The sequence below is a fragment of the Larimichthys crocea genome, unplaced genomic scaffold, assembly GCF_000972845.2.
Source record: "Larimichthys crocea isolate SSNF unplaced genomic scaffold, L_crocea_2.0 scaffold150, whole genome shotgun sequence".
NCBI lineage: Eukaryota > Metazoa > Chordata > Actinopteri > Sciaenidae > Larimichthys > Larimichthys crocea.
Genome location: NW_020852061.1, coordinates 8,464 through 26,707, shown reverse-complemented (window position 1 = coordinate 26,707; position 18,244 = coordinate 8,464). Strand labels below are relative to the sequence as shown.

Sequence of the window (18,244 nt, the reverse complement as noted above, 5' to 3'; positions counted from 1 at the left end):
CTCTAGAGGGGCAGTAAGTTCAACATCACTGTACCTGGGACAAACTGAGTTAAAGTATGTATGAAAGTTGTATGTGATGGAGGTCTGCCTTTCTGAATAAAAAGATAATAAAAAAAAAAAGGTGAAGAGGTGTTACCACCAGGGTACTTGTGACACAGTTGGACTGTCTAAGTGGATGGTTCCTGGACAGGACAAGTAAGGGACAGTCATGATCAGGGATGGATGACAGTAGGGTATCCAGCTCATCCATAAAGCCACAGTTGGCCTGGCGGACAGTAAATGACAACAATGTAGGCTTTAACATATTATTATTGGTAATAATTATCAATGAGCCAGTAGTGTAATATATATTTAATACGTATTTGCTGTACTTTTATCTTGTACTTTTTTAAGGTATAATTGACCTTACTTAAGTAAAGGACTTATGCCACTACTGCATAAAAGTAAGGCCACAGTCAAACACAAACAGTTGGAAACACGGAAATCATCGAAACATGAGGAGCTCATGAATTATATCACCGTGTTTAACAGTGTGAGCTCATTGGTTTCTTGTGTGCACACCATGTGCACACTAACAGGCTGCTTTATAATGAGGAACATTAATAATGAACTGTAATTGCTGCATTAATAGGAAACAACAAAGCAAATGGAATACGTACTTCTGGGCTAGGAGGGTGTTTGTTTTAGAACCTCCATAAAAGCATGCAGAATTTGGCATGAGGTTTAAGTATGTGTCAAAGTCTTTGTTGGCTTCAAACACAGAGGCCAGCAGGCCAAAAGAAGGGCGGAGGAATGGAGGAAGAGAAAGAAATATATCTGAGCTTTTATGGAAGAAGAGCCTCAGTGAAAAAGAGTGTTTCTTACACCTAGAAATTTCTGCTGAAGAAACACTGCTGAATTGCAGACATTTATACCACCAAATTATGAATAAATGCACAAATATACTTCAGGTACAGAACAAGTTTAGATTAAGATAAATAAAACATAAAACAAAATATAACAGATACATGTTCTTAGAAATGTATCCTGCATACAAGTCTGTTTTCTACAACTAATCTGAGGCTGGGCAAGTCAAGGTATCTCAGATCTTCTTCTTTTCTTCCAAAATTTCATGAAAGATCGAAAGATGTTTCGACACCAGGAATATTAATCCTCCAGTTTGTTCTGGGTCTCCTCACAGTTGGACATGTCTGAAAAACCTCCACAGGGAGGCGTCCAGGAGACATCCTAATCAAAGATGCATGCAGCAAAGGGCCACAGGTCGGATTCTAACCCTGGGCCACTGCTCAGCCTTCATGTGTGGGGCAGATGCTCTACCAGCTGAGCTAATCAACACCCCCTCAACTGACTCCTTTAAGTGTGAAAGAGCAGTTCTAATCAAACTCCTTCACTGAACTCTGATTCAACATGCTCTGAGGCAGAATGAATGAATTCTGGGTGCTCAAATAAGCAACCTATAATGGCATCTACCTGTAAATCAAGCCACACTCTTAATTCTGCATAACTTTAAGCCTTAATATGATTTGAACAGGTGAGTTGTATATAAATTCACCCTCAGTACAGTTGTCATGAACGGGGAAATTAGCTATAGAGACCAAAACTGTTTTTTGTACCAGGCTGTAAACATGTTTATTTCTGCTGTGAAGACATTTGGTGTGTGTATATACTACAGTGGCAGAAACTTGTAGAAACAAACATAAGCAGCCCATGCTAAAAAGAAAAAAACTTCATGTGGTCCCAAAGTATCAAGTCCACAAGGTATCTCCAGAGACATGAGTAGTTAGTTTCAGCATAGCCAACACGCTATTACAACCCCTTAACGCGCTGAAAGCTGTCCTGAGAGACTTGATGAAGGTCAGGACACCTAAGGACTATTAATCTAAATCATTTTACAAACTTGGCTAGGACCGCATCTGAGCAGTCATGGGGCAGCTGAACACGGCCTGGGTGCACACATAGAGGTATTGTTGGGTAGAGGGTAGAGAGTTCATCTTTATCATTTATAAATGATAAAAATTAAACCATTGTAGATTTTATTAAGCAGTGTCTTGTAAATATAAACTAAGCACAGTAACACATGGATGTGATAAAGTAGACAGCATTAATTCATCTGCCTTTATGTTTTCATGGTAAACGTGTTGCATATTCCAAGCTTTTAGATAAAATGTACCATATTAATATTGTAGTATACTAATAGTCAAATCCTTTTGCCTGTCCTAAGTAAGCCAATGATACGTAAGGGTCAAGTTATTTGTTTTGTTAGTGTATGAGCTGGTTTGGTGACCCTGAAACCAAAAGTTGAACGTCATTTAACTAAACCCGTGCCTGTTTCCATCTGACAAATGGTCTTGTGTTTGGACTTAAATGTCATAATCATTTGCTTTAGCCTCTTAATGCACGTTAAGCCATTTTCCAACACAGGACATTGACACACATGCGCAAACACACACTTGCACACATACACATGCCTTATACAACAGATGTTGTACTTTGTACTAACAAATAGCATGTGTTTCATTAAGACCAGTAACTGGACCGCCTTAAGGTGCAGGTCTAGGTGAAGTGGACTGACTAAACTCCTGATTCAGTTTGTCGAGAAATGGAAAGAACACAAATGACAAACTTGCAGATGCAGATTCCACTGCGGCGGCTGTGGCTCGTAGGTAGAGCGGGTCATCCACTAATCAGAAGAATGCAATGAATGGTTATCTCCTCAAACTGATGAGCAGTTGGCACCTTGCATGGCAGCCAATGCCATCAGTGTGTGAATGTGTGTGAATGAGATATGTACTGTAAAGCACTTTGAGTGGTCAGAAGACTAGAAAGGTGATATATAAGTACAGTCCATTTACCATTTACCATTTGATTTGTGTTTGATGGTTTAGGAGACAGAGAATAAGAGAGTGCTTTGGTGGAGAAACATGCTATAACAATGACACTAAGCAAGTGCTGCTACGAATAAAACCAGTTAATCAGCAAAATAAAAAGTTATTTCCTGATTTCATGGTTAAATTCAGCACGACACGCCCCAGCAACCCACCTCAGCTCCCCCCACCACCGCACAACCCTGCTACGTCTGGCAGGGTTGTGCCTGATCCTGTCTGAATTCACGCTAATGCTTGCTTACAAAGTAGTCTCTGGTTCTTGTCTGTTGTTCCCCTAACAGGGAATAACTCCCTCTCTACCTTCAAAAATCTCCTGAAGACCCAGAAAATCTATTCTAGAATTGTCACTTGATTCTATGTGAGTAGTACTTATTGCTGTCCTTGTCACACTGTACCTTGATTGTTTCCCTTTTTGTGAAACAAAAGTCAGCTAAATGACTTGCTTCCTCCTACTCACTTTGGTGCATAGGGCACTTAAAAGCACTTCCCTTTTGGACAATGGCTTTACATGTGGAACAGTATAAGTAAGTAATAGTAAAATAAATAGAAAACAGTAATAGTAATAGCACACTTCACTACAAAGGTGAAGCACCGAAACGTTGTTTGCAAATGCAAATGCAGTATAAATATGCTTGCATCCAGAAGATGTGAGGGTGTTTGAGGGTTTCACGCTTCTGGTGGACAACAGTTTGTTGCTACAGAATGACAGTGTTAAACAATTAACAGAGTACAAAACAGTGACCAAGGGGATGAGACATAGCTTGGAGCTTCTGAGAGCTCAACAGGTCCCTACTGAAATAATTTACTTCCCTGGACACAAAGGCTGCTACGTTGTTGGACTGTGACTGTTTTGGAAGTGAAAGTTCTCTTGGATTTAACCAGAATCAAGCTCATGGATATGTTGCTGAGTTGCCCCTGCAGGTTGGGAAATGGACTTTATTTGAGTCCTTCCATCTTTCCAGATGTATTAATAATTGTATGAAGACCAATTTAATATTATATTAAATAATATTTTCATACATTTACAAGTAAACATTTTGAAAACAAGATCACTGCTAAATTATTTTTAGCTTTGTGACCTTCATTCACAGTCCAGGACCTGAGTGCATAATGACCTGAGTGCATAATGAGCTGCTCAACACACTTAATTTCAGTTCACCACAGAAGACAGAATTGAAAACAAATTTTTCTTTGTAAATCTTGCCCCAGGAGTTCTGAATTCATAGGTGAAAGAACACAGCGCAAACATGTCCTTTAGATGGGGATTAAAATGCTCTGTTAGACTGGTTTACATTCCTTGTGTGATTTCACAGAGGCTTGTGATTGGCAATTTGTCATGTCTGAGAATGGGTTATGAAGGCTGAAAGAAGACAGGCATGATGAGCTTGTTTGACATATGAAAAAGCAGAGTAAGAGACAGAGGGGTTGGTGGAAGATTCTGGAGGCCATAAGGTAACTGTAATCAGAGAGGAGAGAAGAGAAGAGGACATAAAAGGAAAATAGTGAGAGAACATACAAAGTCAGCTTTGGTTGCTCTGTAAATGAAAGCTTCTGAAGCATGATTCATCCAAATCATTCACCCAGATCATTTTACTGACCCGGGATTAATAAGTCTGTAGTCTCCATTAACCCAGATCTTTACCGTCCTACACCTGCCTAACACTGGAGCACATATACAAAATAAAATTATAAATTGCACCATTCACTACTCGCCTTTTAACCTGTATAATTTCATCACAACATGTCCCAGTCAATCTGCCTAAAAAGCTAACAGAATATGACAATAAGTAGTAGTTGCCACTGCTAGCAATAGCTTTAGTAGTCAGGACTTAGATGAGCTAACAGCAGAACGGTACACTCCATCTGAAGGAAGAAGAGGCTAAGGCCAACAATATAAATATTCAGTTGGTTGCAATCTGCAGTCTCACCACTAGATGCCACTAAATCCGAAACGGATATCCTTTAAGAGATTGAGGAAAACATGTTCCTAACAATTTGAAATATGGAACACTGCACATAACAAGCCGTAGACACCTGGCATGTCAGTGAGATTTTGCGGGAGGCTATTTACTGGGACCAACTCCCATGATAGAAAAGATAGCGGTTATGGAAATTATTGTATAAAACCACTAGCGTGCTTATAGCTGCTCAAACATAAAGTATATGCATAGTGAAGCGCAACCAAATGTCTTAGGTTTTCCTCTGTGTCTGTGAGAATCAGTCAGCACCCATTGTGTTCTTTTTGTATATCAACTGCATGACAAAGGTTGCCAGGTAAGGACTGCAAGCATGTGAAAGCAGGGGAGAAGTGAGCAGCCTTGCTCACACAGAGTGAGGGATAGAAGTCCAGTCCAGATAGTAGAAGAGGTTGTTATGAGAAACAGTGTGGAGAGTGAATCCAGGTCTGCTGTAGCCTCTGTTCTGACCTTGTAGATAAACATGCACCTGTTTGTAACAAAGAACCATATTCATAATTTCAATTAAACTGCAAATGTAACCAATTTCTCTTCAGTCTCACATGTCTCCTCCATGGAGGTTCTCAAGGCAAGCAATAAATCAGCCTTTGGAATAAGTTGAATGTGCTTTTTCATTTCAATTAATTGAAAAGGAATTAGAGCAAAATCCAAAACATTTAATCCTGTAAAAGCCATGACTGGTTGTCTGATATGCTATAGAGGCCTCTTTCTTAGAGAGTAGACACTTAATATATATATATATATGTATATATATCAAGGTGCCAACTGCTCACCAGGAGCAATATCCAAATATCCAAAGCACCTATAATAATACTAAGCCACTACTAAGACACACACACACGACTGATTTATGTTAGCTAGAGTTAGTTAGTACATCTGATAGTAGTTGCTTGTGAGAAATGTCAATATGGCAATGTTCATTGTTTTATGTGCACAACTACGCACAAAGTGCTCAATGTATGGTCTGTTAAAGTGGTGCATGCAGTGACTATTGTGGTTGTGTGTTTGTCAGACATGCAGAAATGCAACATTTCAGTAGGCGATAAGGAGCTGAGGCTGACAGCCAGGTAAACAGTCCCCATTCATTCTCCAAACTATGAGGGGTGGAAATACACACTGATATGTAGGCACTGTGAGCCTAGACGAAACAGTTCGAGACAACATTCTCACACAGACGTCATGTTTGACACAGGATTAGACTGTTCAACCTGTGTTTGACCCATTAATACCAGACCCACGGCACTGTCTAATACATGCATATGCAACTCGAGATCTATGCACAATAAACTGCATATTTATGAAAGCTTGCATTAAAATAGAAAAAGAAGCATAAAAATAAATTTTTATCAGCAGTGGCGTCACAATTCACAGAACTGGTTGAAGGGCCATTTTTAGAGAGCACATTCACAAACACACTGTCCACGCATTTGTGCTAAGTAAACCTTAGATCCATCCAAAAATTCTATGATGTGTGGTTAAATAAGTCAGTCAGTGACATCTGTGGATAATGTTACACTAAAAATGAGCTGAGCCATCGCAGTGTTGAGTCCAGTAAACCATCATGTATTCTCACTCCTCTAACGTCTGTGAACTAACGTTCAAAACTAAGGATGTCCTGTTGTCTCATGGACATAAAATAGGCTGACTGACTTGGGCCAGCAGAGAAATGCATCAATACATTAATAATATTTTAATTGTTCAAACTTGAAACATATGAGGCAGCGCAAACATAAGCTCTATGCTACATACATACAAAATCTATTATAGAGAGTCAGTTTTACCAACTTGGTGAGTTCTTGCTAGAGCAACTTTTCAGCATCTTACTCAGTAGACATGAATGAATCAATCTTACTGGTAATCTCTTCTACAAACTTCATGTTGGCTGTGGCTCAGGAGGCTCGTCCACTAATCAAATGATCAGCGGTTCGATCCCTGGCTCCTCCAGTCTGCATGTTGAAAAGTCCTTGGCCAAGATACTTAAACCGAAATAGGAGCAGTTGGCAACTTGCATGGCAGCCAATGCCATCAGTGTGTGAATGTGTGTGAATCGGTGAATTAGATATGTAGTGTAAAAGAGCTTTGAGTGGTCGGAAGACTAGAAAGGAGATATATAAGTACAGTCCATTTACCATGTCAGAAGCAACATGGAAAGCAAAAAGTATATCGTATAGCATTATATGAGCATTTTAATTTACTCTGAAGGCATAATGCTTCAGTTAGGAAGATCTGGACTCCACTGATCGTCTGTGTAGTATCATCACATTGCATTTCAATAAGATCCAACTGCATGTCCTCCTCCACTCCCTCCTGTACGCCCTCCTGTACGCCCTCCTGTATGTCCTCCTCCACTTCTTCCTGTACGCCCTCCTGTACGCCCTCCTGTACGTCCTCCTGTATGTCCTCCTGTATGTCCTCCTGTATGTCCTCCTGCACGCCCTCCTGTATGTCCTCCTGTACGCCCTCCTGTATGTCCTCCTGTACGCCCTCCTGTTTGTCCTCCTGTACGCCCTCCTGTATGTCCTCCTGTATGCCCTCCTGTATGTCCTCCTGTACGCCCTCCTGTATGTCCTCCTGTACCCCCTCCTGTACCCCCTCCTGTACGCCCTCCTGTACGTCCTCCTGTACGCCCTCCTGTACCCCCTCCTGTATGTCCTCCTGCACGCCCTTCTGCACGCCCTCCTGTACGCCCTCCTGTATGTCCTCCTGTAGTCCTCCTGTACGCCCTCCTGTACGCCCTCCTGTATGTCCTCCTGTACGCCCTCCTGCACTCCCTCCTGCACTCCCTCCTGTACGCCCTCCTGTATGGCCTCCTGTATTTTCTTCACATCACTGAGAACCTCCTGGTTCACATCATTAGGCTAAGTTTACTTCCAATCGGAATTTAACATACAGATGTGAGAGTGATATCAATGTTCTCAACTCCCTCCCAAAAAAGCAAATAAGTTTGTTTGTTTTTTTCCAAAATGTCAAACTACTCTTTAAAGAAGTTTCAAGATGGAGGAAGAGGGCTTTTTACTTAAAAGAAAAAGCAATTCTTTGACATGGCTAGTGCTGGCCTGTACACTGTCAGCTTACTGAAATTAGAATGAATCTGTCATTAATGAAAGTTTGACATCCCCCCTTGCTCCTCTCTCTCCAACTCTGAGCCACATGTGGTCTTCAAGCTGCAGCTCAGCTCTATGCACACATGGTTTGATTTAGTGCTGTGGAAAGATTAAATAGGAGTCAGAGAAGCAAAAGAGAGCTGTGTCATTTCATATTACCAAATTTAATGCATTTCTCAGAAGCTTTTATCAAAGCTACAGTTCTACTTAAAGACTGGTACGTCCTGAGCCCAGTCACTGCTTTATCTGGATCATGACTTGGTTTATGAGATATTCACAAAGCCTTGCCAGTATTAGCTAATTTAGTTTACATTAGTTTATCTCTGTTTTAAGCACATGATCACATAATCATCTAGAAATGTTACAATAGTTAAACATAAAAGTTGACTGAATGCCAATATGGTTCGATTTTGCTGTAGAGGCAGACAGTGCTCTAAGTTTGTATCAGCGCAGAGTGGTAACAGTTACATTTCACTGAAGTATGTGTTTTCCATATTTGAATAAAAATACACCAAATTTGAATAATTCTAAAAACCGAAGGAAGAGAAGGCTAGCATGGCAGAGGGAGAAGTAACAGCAACATGTGGCAGTCAGTAGTTAGCTAAGTTGACTGCTGGTGTCGCAGCTGGTCTTGACTATAACACTGCTACAGGTGGGTCCTCTTCCAGCTCCACTGTAAAGAATCTTGGAGTTGTTTTTGATCAGGATTTGTCCTTTAACGTCCACATAAAACAAATTTCGAAGACTGCATTCTTCCACTTACGTAAAATCAAATCGTGTCTCAAGCGGATGCAGAAAAACTAGTCCACGCATTTGTTACTTCAAGGCTGGACTATTGTAACTCTTTGTTATCAGGCTGCTCTAATAAGTCTCTTAGGACTTTGCAGTTCATTCAGAATGCTGCTGCACGTGTTCTGACAGGAACCAAGATCAGAGATCACATCTCCCCCATTTTGGCTTCCTTGCATTGGCTACCTATTAAATCTAGAATAGAATTTAAAATTCGTCTCCTTACTTACAAAGCTCTTCATGGTCAGGCACCATCGTATCTAAAAGAGCTCATAATACCTTATTACCCCTCTAGAACACTGCGCTCTCAGGACGCTGGGTTCCTTGTGGTTCCTATAGTTTCCAAAAGTAGATTGGGAGCCAGAGCTTTCAGCTATCAGGCTCCTCTTCTGTGGAACAAACTACCATTCTGGGTTCAGGAGGCAGACACGGTCAACACCTTTAAGAGTAGACTTAAGACTTTCCTTTTTGATAAAGCCTATAGTTAGGGCTGGCTCAGGTCATCCCTTAGTTATGCTGCCATAGGATTAGACTGCCGGGGGACTCTCCCTCCCTCCCCTCCCCTATCTCTCTCTCTCTCTCTCTCTCTCTCTCTCTCTCTCTCTTTCAGGGTTATGCCTAATCAGGCATGGTATTGGTTGAAGATGCAGTCACATCTCCCTTTACTGAAAACTCTCTCTCTCTCTCTCTTTCTCTCTCCATCTGTAAACATACATGTCTCATTAATGCATGTCACTAGCTAAACTTCTTCCCTGGAGTTTCTGTGCTCTGTCGTCCAGCAGGTTCTCGTGGATCGTGGCTGCTGCTGTAGTCCTGCACGACGTCCACTACACATATTATTACTGTCATTATTGCTGCCATATCTCCATTACAGTTTATAGTTAGTTGATGATTTGCTGCTGCTGTGCATCTGTGTCTCTCTATCTCTATCACAGGTTCCACTGCAACTGTAATCATTTTATCATTCATTGTGATTCATTGTCATTTTATCATTCATTGTAATTCATTGTCATTTTATCATTCATTGTAATTCATTGTCATTTTGTCAGTCATTGTGATTCATTGTCATTTTATCATTCATTGTAATTCATTGTCATTTTATCATTCATTGTAATTCATTGTCATTTTATCATTCATTGTGATTCATTGTCATTTTATCATTCATTGTGATTCATTGTCATTTTATCAGTCATTGTAATTCATTGTCATTTTGTCAGTTATTGTAATTGTACAATATGTTTGTGTTAATTTGTCCTGTACACGTGACATCCATTGCACGTCTGTCCGTCCTGGGAGAGGGATCCCTCCTCTGTGGCTCTTCCTGAGGTTTCTTCCTCATTTTTTCCCTGTTAAAAGGGTTTTTGTGGGCAAGTTTTTCCTCACTCGAACCGAGGGTCTAAGGACAGAGGGTGTCACTCCCTGTACAGATTGTAAAGCCCTCTGAGGCAAATGTACTTTGTGACTTTGGGCTATACAATTAAAATTGATTTGATTTGATTTGATTTGATTTTGTGAAGTGTTCCATGTTTCTACAGTAGCCCTGAGCAGACACACTAAACACTGGCCCTAGATGGGGACTGTGTGTGTGTGTGTGTGTGTGTGTGTATGTATGTATGTATGTATGTGTGTGTGTGTGTGTGTGTGTGTGTATGTATGTATGTATGTGTGTGTGTGTGTGTGTGTGTGTGTGTGTGTGTGTGTATGTATGTAAACAGGATTTCTCACTCTTACTCAAAGCCTACAGCACAGTAACTAAAAACAAATTCTTCTCATCTGAAAAACACACAATGAAAGCCAACAACAGCACCAGCTGGGAGTGTACACCACCTCTAACAAGAACAGGAAACACTGTGAGCGTACACCAAAACATGAGCAGGCTGTGGTGTCACATAAAGTTACAGAAAACACAGTCAGACTTTATACAACAACATGAATCCTAAACGAATCTTACCTTTAGCTTTATGTGAACTCATCATATCATCAGTCTGTTTGTTGTCAGTTTATGTCCTGAGATGTTTTTGCATCTTAAGTCTTCAATTCATTTTTAATCCTGGACTAAAAGTGATGTCGTCGTCCATTTTGTGTCTACAGCTGTTGTAATGTGGATCAAATACTCTCTTTACCTCACACTCTGGCCCAAGCAGACATTATGTCTGTTTCTGAAGACATAATGTCTGCTTTTCTGTAAACATTTATGTAACATTTACAGAACAAACATTTATGTAACATTTACGGAACAAATATTTAGCAACTTTGGCCTCCACACTCTCTTTGTCTCTCTGACCTTCATCACTTCATCACTCAATATATTTCATTTGTATTTTCAATTCAAACTCTTTCTGACCATTTTATTTCATTATTTCCCTCTAAAATGATGTGGACATACCTGTCTGAGGTGGGGTGACAGCCTGTCTGGACTCGCTGTCAATAGTTTAGGTATGGAGAGTTCTATGAATAAGACATAGACATAGGATGTGTATTTACAGTCACTGAATCAAACAGCAGGAACATGAAGCATTAGAATACACCAAGAGTGAAAATGCACTGACAAAAAGGAGTTTCAAAACTGAATAAATAATACGAAATATGAAATAATAATAGGAAAGGCCTGCAATGAACACAATCAAGTAGTGATTAAGACAGAAAAATATTTATTGGTTAAAATAGCTTTTCACAGATACAATGAATGAGTTGTTTTGCTATCAGGCACTTACACTGTACAACAGTGGATCCCCGTGGATTAACATTGTCTGAATAACTGCAACAAATGACTTTTGCTCTTGTTCTGTGAATGAAGACATCTCTCACAGAACGAGTCAATGAAACCAGTGGTCAGATGTCTGATATTATGCACTGTCATGATTTCTGTATTATACAATAAATTAGTAACATGTGTATCAGAAAGCTCACCTCACTTACTGTGTACATCATATTAGATCTCTATCACCAAGATCTCAGTGCAAACGCCATTGTAGCTGAAAGATCCATGACACATGTAAGTACCGACAAAATGATGCATTTAAAAATGGCAACAAAAAAAAAAAAGACAAAAAGAAAAAAGCCCAAATTGAGATTGATCCTAGTGTTTGATATTTGTGGAGCTACACTGGCATACATATTAATATAACTGACTAAATATTAGTCCAGATCTATAAGCAGTCTTCTAAAAACTCACATTTTATTGTGACACAGTTAGCTTGATTTACAGTACTAAATATCTATTTCTCAAGCAGCAATGGTTACATTGAGTCTGAAAAACAAAACAATACCTAAAGAACTAAAATCATTCACTTAAATATGTAAAACACAGGTAATCATTCTACGGTATTTCTCTACTGCCCACAAAAGAGAAAAAATTTAAAAACAAACAAAAAAAAAACACTCTGCACAAGCAGATCAGAGATTGCTTTGTTACAGCAGTCTGAACCCTCATCCCTGCCACTCTCACACACACCCCAAAAAAAGACAAATAAAATCACAAAATGAAACATAACACCACATAAATTCAAAGTTTATCAGGAAACAACAGTCCACACCGACTGACAAAGTTACTCAAGAAAAAAAAGATTTACTGTCAATAAATATATAGTTTGTGGGGAGTTAATGTAAAATGTTAACTGTGAATAAGAGACACTGTTTAGTAGTCAATCTTTCCTCTTAGTGACAAGTGTCCTACACTAGTAATAAATACATAATGAAAAATCACTATAACTGATATTAAGCATTCTCTCCAGAACCTTTGCTGTGAGTTGTTTGTCGAGGCTGCAGCTCTGGACTATAACTCCTGTCTGTTGTGACTGAGAGACAAAAATGTGATTTTCATAGGAACTGGGATAAGATAGTTATGATGTATGAATATGAAATGAAAACAGTGAAAATGTATATATTATATGATTCACACATAAATTCAGCTTTATTATACGAGCAAGCTGTAAGAGTAACTCGATTCAAGTGTGGCTATGAGTCCATCAAACTATGTTTCATTACAAACTGTCTGAAAACACTTGAGGGGCTGTGTGGAATGTTGTGTGTATCAGTCACCTCATCTTTCTTTAATGTGACCTGGGTTTAATTATCCGATTTCATAATCTTGGCTGTCTATTAGTCTTGCTTATAATGATGTCTTATTCACCAGCTGCATTTCACACAGCTTTGTAACAGAGTGCACCAAATCCCCACACCAGAGATCCACAGGTTTATCTCAAAGCAAGAGATTAATTGTAATTAGTGGTAGGCGGATCGATCCAAATATCAATAGTATCGATACCAAGTCGGTATCGGATCGATACTAGCCTGATGAGATGCAGAACTTCAGAAGTCTTTCTTCAGAAGTTCAGCATCATTTGCATTGCTGCGGTTTCGGCAAAAAGGAAACAGCCAGGTCGCTGGACTCGGCGCTCCTGTTGACCCTCTCCTCCCTCTTGTGTTTAGATGTTGCGCCATCACATGTCTGACATGACGTGACTTAAATGCGCAATGCAAACGAACAAGCAAGTTGCTGGCTCAGGTTCATCAGTGCGCGCAGTACATGCCAACAGAAGAATGGCAGAGAGGAAGAGGAGTGCCGTGTGGCTGTATTTTCAAAATGTGGGATTTGTAAAAAGCTAGTCAAGTATAGTGGAAACACTACCAATTTATATAAACATATAAAAAACCATCCAAAAGAAAACATGGAGCTACAAAATAATAAAAAAGGAAACATCACAAAAAACACTTACGGTCATGAAAATTAATTGAGATTTAGCAATTCAATGACGCATCCACAATATTTATTGAAAAGTATTGGTATCGGTAGCGGCGATACTGGCACGTATTTACTTGGTATCGGATCGATACCAAAATATGCAGTATCGCATACCACTACTTGTAATGGCCGTCCTCTCTCAGGAGCTAAGGTGGAGTAATCTCTTACAAAGAAAGCAAATGACTTATCACTTAACACTTATCTCCAACCAAAATTCAGCATTGTTTGTTTTTTTAAAAATAAAGAAGATCTTCACTTTAACTAACCTCAACTAAATAGTAGTCATATGGGTTGTTTGTTTGTTCTTTTTAAACCAAACTATCCATGGTTATAGTTAGAATGATTGCCTTGAATCAAAATGGATCTGGATGTATTCATTCTCAGTTTTGTTTCTTGTTTGTTTCTTGTTAGTTTATACTGTAGGGATATTGCTGTAAATTGACTGTAAATCAACCAGAGGGCTTATGTTAAAAAGACACAACGAAGGAGGTAACTTATTGTAAAGCTATCACCAGATCTTCAGATGTCAGCTATGACAGTGGTAAGTAAAATGTTGTCACCAATAGGAAGAGTTGCAGAAACTGTAAGAGCAATATGAAAAAAGATTTTTCCTTTAATGTAAGCTTATAAGCTAATGTAAGCAAATTAAAACCACATTGACTTTGACCAGTGTGATCTCTGTTCTTCACCTGACCACTGATGACTGGTTCTAAGGAGACTTGCATCATTCCTGTAGTTGTTCTGTTTTCAAAAAGCTGGGTTAGCTCCACTAAAAAGTTATGGTAAACATCACTGAAAAATATTTGCAACTTGTACCTTTGACAGTGTTACATAACAAGTTGTCTCTTAGATTGACTAAGAGTCTCTATACTGAAGACAGTGATCAAAGTTAGTCCCACCTCTTACATAAATCGATGTGTTTCCTGATTCTCAGCCACCCATTCTGTCAGACAGGCAGAGGTGGGAAGAAACAGGGCTTACACGTCCAGGTCGTCCGGCCTGGCTCGGCTGCTCATTCGGCTGCTGGCCCGGCTACAGGGTCTGGCGTCCATCAGTGCCAGCGGCTGCAGCTCGTGTCCAGCTGATGAGGACAGTTTCTTATGCTCGTGGGTATCATCGGGGAAGTCAAAGGCTTGTGCATGGGAGTTTGAAATAGTGCTTCCTCCACCATTCTGACCGAGCCGGTTCTGCTCTGTGGAGTAGTTGGCCCAGTTCTGCTCATTGGCCTGCTTATTATAATTACGGCATGAGCCAGTTCCTCGCTCCCCAGTGGCCAGCTTATAGCCTGGAGGGGACATGGGTGAGAGTGGGGCAGTCGGGGAAGAACAGCCATTATAGTAGGCATACTTGGCGGTGGACAGTTCTTTAGGAGTGGGGCTCAAGGTCCCTCCACTGGGGTAAAGTGTAGGCTGCTGTTTGCCCTTCACACGATCTTTGATCCTCTTAAAAAACACATAGAAAAGCTCGATGACATTGAGCAGCAGGGACACCAGTGAGACCACTAGCATGAAGATGATGAAGACAGTCTTCTCTGTGGGACGGGACAGGAAACAGTCCACTCTGTGTGGGCATGGGGACCTCTCACAGGTGTAGACTGCAGCCAGGCTGAAGCCATATATGTACCACTGAATCACCAGAAAGCCCACCTCAAACATAGATTTAAAGAAAATGCTGACTATATAGGTTCTGAGCAGGGCCCCTTTCATCTTCACTTTACCGTGCTCCTCGATGCCATACTTTAACTTTTTCATCTCAATTTTCTTCAGCGGGATGTCAACATCTCCTCCATCATTTTGCACGGCTTTAAGCACCTCCTCCTTCCTGTTGAATTTCTGTTCTTTTCTGTTCAGATAGAACACATGAGCCAGGTAGAGGAGTGTGGGCGTTGACACAAAGATGATCTGGAGTACCCAGAAGCGAACGTGAGAGATGGGGAAGGATTTGTCATAGCAGACGTTCTCACAACCAGGTTGTTGGGTGTTACATTTGAAGGCAGACTGCTCGTCTCCCCAGGCTGATTCCACTGCAGTACCCAGGACCAGGATCCTGAATATAAAGAGGACCGACAGCCAGACCTTCCCCCCGGCAGTAGAGTAGGCCTGGACCTTGTCCAGCAGACGACCCAGAGCACTCCAGTCACCCATTCTCAGGGAGCGTTAGCTGGTAAAAAAAAAAAAGAAAAAAGGATAATGTTGTCTCACAATGTCTCAAAATAATATACAGACAGAATTCACTATTAAAAATGATTTTAGGTTCAGGCATACACAGATACACTACAGATAGTAGTACACAACAGTATTTGTGATCTTTAGGGAACATTAACATCCTCAGCATTCTTCACATTGTGCCTTTTGGTAGCATTGTGTGATTAAAACAGTATCATTTTTAAAGGAGACAAAACTAAATGAAATATGAGATATAAGAAAAACACAGGCTAATCCTGAATAAACTGAAGAAGACAATTCAATTTGAGTGGTTATGTAAAGATAGTAAACCCTCCATTAAATGCCTCCAATAAAAAAACAATGTGGAAAATATGTCCAGTGAGAATTTCTGCTGTATTGTCTTCTTCAGCGTTTTGGCAATGTCAAAGTTTAACTTGCATTCTCTACTCCTATACTTAGTGTGAAGTAGCAAACAAATCTGATTCAAAGTTATAAACTCAGTTCCATGACTCATTCCTGCTTAGCTGTTCTTCAGACTGAGTTTGTGTGCCGGGCGGAAAAGCAAAAAGGCTTGAGAGGATGGCAGAAAATCCATTGAGTGATGTTCTCTTCGGCAAACTTTTCAGAATGAGGTTACTGTGCTACTTAAATGTCAGATAAGTGTGTGCAGCAGATAAAGAAGTAAGCTGGTAAGTCGTGCAGATACACAGAACATTTCAAATGTACGGTATCAGTGGACTTCCTGACAGTTTAGTCCTGATCATTGTGACCTAATGCAGACCACATTGTCCTGCTAAAAACTAGTTAGAATTACATTTTCATTTCACTATAGCTAAAGTAGAGTCACAGTTAGGGGATGTAAAATACTGACAAGCTTACTGCCTTGAACAAAACTATCATGACTGTCTGCCGTAGACAATGTAAACTCAAGAGTGTCGAAGCTACACAAGAATAGACAGTAACTGCTGAGCTGCTCTGGTCAGGTAGTCTTTTTTGTAATTTGACAATGCAAGCTGTACAACTGTACAATAAAGTGCTTCTAATCTGCAAAAATGTCAAAGAGGAAGTCCTCAAAGTTAATGATATAAAACTATTTTAATCCAGATTTCATCCTCACCTCTCAACCATTCTATACAACATTTACAATCCATCCATCGAATTTCCCCAAACTGACTTGAAAATGACAAAGCAGAGCAGATCTCATCAGGTACAGAGAAAAAGCCTAATTTTACTTCACAGGAAAGTGACCATGCCTTTATCAGGAAGTTCATGTGGATAAGTAGGAACGTTCAGTCTAATCCACATGGTGCCAAACATGTGCTCTCACTTATCTTATAATAAAGCACATACACTGTATCCTACAAGCTGACCTGCAAATATACAGAATGGACTGTCATTCTGTATAAATCTCCTTTGGGGTGTGAACCAGGAGAGGCAAAAATAGCGTTCATTCGGAGCTGGGGACAATATGAACCTTTTTATTGTTGTTATTAGTCAAACAATGTCCCGCCACTTTCTACATGAGTGAGTTTGTCTGGTGAAAATGACAAAGACAGAGATGAACAATGGACTCCATCTCCATGACTCTCTGCAGACAGTACAGTATTTTTCATTTCTGAGTGTTGCAGTTTTCAAGTTTACTGCTGCCAGAGTTTGTTTGTTTGTTTGTTTGTTTTTTGACTTAAGTATTTAAAGTCGGTTATGAAAGAAGCCGAAATCTATAAAATAAATGTAAAACTTTCAAAAGTTAAAAGTTGAGAGGACAGAGGAGTGAAGAACACTGCAGTAAAAGCACACAACAGCAGCAGTCTTGAATGGAAAAACAGAATAAAGCGTTCAGGACTTCGACGCGCCTCATTTAAAAAAATTAAAAATTGAAAAAAAAAAAAATCTTATCGTTTATCACTTATTGCTCCATGCAGAGCCTCAAGTTTTCTTTGTGACGCTTCAGTTCGAAGAAAGCAGACAGACCGAAGAGGAAAACTTTCAAACTCTCTGCGCTGCCTGAAGTTTGCAGCGCACAATCTAGACCGGGAGTGCTGACAGAGGAAAAGTTCTCTTCAAGAATCAAGAGAACAGACTGAAACTTACCTGTAAAAGTTACAGAGAGAAAGAAGAGAGCCCAAAGGGACTTTCTCCTCCACTTGTAGAAATCACTCTCTGACGAAGATGAAATCCAAGTTTGGGAGCAAGAGGGAAACTGAGTGGAACTTGTCAAACCTCCTTTTTAAGAGTCCCGTCAGGGGGAGTCAGTCACCTGATCTCTACGTCAAGACTGGACCGGAGCCCCTGTCAGAGAGGACAAAGAGAAAAGAAACAGCCAAGGTGTTATTTGATTTCATGTTTCATACAGAACACATAATCTGAAAGAGATCAAATACAAAGTACTTCTTTATTTAGAATATCAAGTGTTTGGCATCAGTGCAGGAATGTAACTACGTGGGCGACCTTTACACAAGTACTGCAGTTTTTTTTTATTATTGAAGTCTGATCTGACTTGTGTTTTACTATGTAGCCTGCATTTACCTGCAGTTACTGATTACTGTGCACATTGAGTTTAATTCAACAGTTCAGTGATCGG

The 18,244-nt window shown here is 40.0% G+C and overlaps 1 protein-coding gene across 1 annotated transcript; it reads right to left on the bottom strand.

Annotated features, from left to right (window-relative positions):
• Positions 1 to 11,384: 11,384 nt before the first annotated feature.
• On the bottom strand, positions 11,385 to 17,868 carry gja1b (gap junction protein alpha 1b). Its single transcript, XM_010755519.3, has 2 exons — positions 17,755 to 17,868; positions 11,385 to 15,658 (listed from the first exon to the last, which is right to left on the bottom strand). Exon 2 carries the CDS (start codon positions 15,640 to 15,642, stop codon positions 14,476 to 14,478), a length of 1,167 nt encoding a protein of 388 aa, XP_010753821.1. The 5' UTR covers positions 15,643 to 15,658; positions 17,755 to 17,868; the 3' UTR covers positions 11,385 to 14,475.
• Positions 17,869 to 18,244: the final 376 nt, after the last annotated feature.